The 1653-nt window shown below is 39.1% G+C and overlaps 1 protein-coding gene across 1 annotated transcript in view; it reads right to left on the reverse strand.

Annotated features, from left to right (window-relative positions):
* Positions 1-447, reverse strand: part of LOC119408724 (protocadherin-10) — a 3153-nt gene extending 2706 nt beyond the window's left edge. The window contains exon 1 of the mRNA XM_037675565.1: positions 9-447. Coding sequence (XP_037531493.1) covers positions 9-396 — 388 coding nt within the window. The 5' untranslated portion in view covers positions 397-447. The remainder of the gene's footprint in view (positions 1-8) is intronic.
* Between the last annotated feature and the right edge of the window lie 1206 nt (positions 448-1653).

Here is a 1653-nt window from a genome sequence, read left to right on the forward strand (position 1 = left end):
AACATAATGTATTTCTAGCGGGTTTTCAAGCACTGTTTTCAGATTAATCACACATGCATTGTTATCCTTACATACTTCCTCTCGGTCTATTTGCTGGTTAGAATACAGAGCCCCGTCGTTTTCATTCAGCTTAAAAACAGGATCGCTCGAGCCTGCCATGATACGAAATCCCCTCCGTTTCATCACATTCGCATCTATTCCCAAATCCTTGGCTAAATTCCCAACAAAAGTCCCCTCTTTCAGCTCTTCAGGTATGGAGTATTTCAGCTGGGAAGAGGCTGCGCTGACAAAAGAAAACCAAACCAACACGGAGAGCATCAGAGATGGCTGTCGCCATGAATCCCGACGTCTTTGTTTCATTCTGTGAGGCATGAAGAAGAATCCCAGCACGGACATTGATCCACGATTTTCTAGAGCTATAGTTCCTTCAAAAAATACAAAACGATTATATCCTATTCCATGAAGGTAGTCCAAACAACACCAAAATGCAAATCCGTTTAATTATTCCAAGCAGTCCTCTAAATGCTGTCCAACCAGACTGAAGAGAAAGACCTGCGCAATCCGCAGATCAACCCGCAGCAGGTTTTATACTGATAGGATACTGCCACCTTGTGAGAAATCTTCGTCTGCATTAAATACGGAGTTCACCAAAAGTTAAGTTCACAGCTGACTTTACGTTTCACTGTACAGAAGAATAAATAAATAAATAAAGTGAGCGGTAAAAACGCATGTGACCTTGGAGCCAGCATTAACCCTTCATATCGATGTTGTGAAGTTATTAATTATGTAGAAATGGGACATGACCATCCATCCAACCATCCCCCCCCCCCCCCCCCCATCTCACCCGATTCGGATGTTATCAGCCATTAAATGGCCGTTATTAGTTATTATCATCTCCATATGTCGTTCCCCATCCATCCATCCATCCATCCATCCATCCATCCATCCATCTTTACTCGCTTCTTCCTTTTCATGGAGGTCACTGGTGACCATATCCAGCAGTCACTGTGCGCCAGGAAGAGGACACCCTGGACATGTCTCCAGTCCATGACAGTTTTGACATGTGCTATGTCATTAAAATTAATAAGAATGTGAAAATCAATGCAGGCTGCTACTAGATATTGAGATAAGATTTGTGTGATTGTTGACACTTACAAGAAGAAAGAGCTCTAAGTGTATAATGATATTGCAGGTTTCTAAAAACAACTAACTTTATTATGCTATTATGGAATATGAATATTACTAGAAATATATCAACATGTCATCATGAATAGCACATTAGGTTATCTTAAAAAAAACGACTTTCTAAAGCTCATAATAAAACAGGTGTAATATTTTTAATGACGACATGAAAATAAATGGGGGGTGGGTGGGGTGGGGGGGGGTGAAGGATAATAGTTTAGTTTGAAACAGAGACCACATATTGCACTTAATGTATAAGGAAAACAAAAAGTATATTTCTACTTCGACACTTTGATCCCTTAAAGCGTAAATTAACATTTTTAACTATAGACACATCGTGTCTGTGTATATGTGTATGTGTCAAGGGAGGGGTGTATGTGCATATTTTGTGTCCATATATTCAAATACAATAGAATGACAAAATAAAAGATGCAAATAAAGTGCAGTCAATATTAAAATATTATTTTGAGT

This window comes from Nematolebias whitei, chromosome 4 (genome assembly GCF_014905685.2).
Source record: "Nematolebias whitei isolate Nwh7 chromosome 4, NemWhi1, whole genome shotgun sequence".
NCBI classification, from domain to species: domain Eukaryota; kingdom Metazoa; phylum Chordata; class Actinopteri; order Cyprinodontiformes; family Rivulidae; genus Nematolebias; species Nematolebias whitei.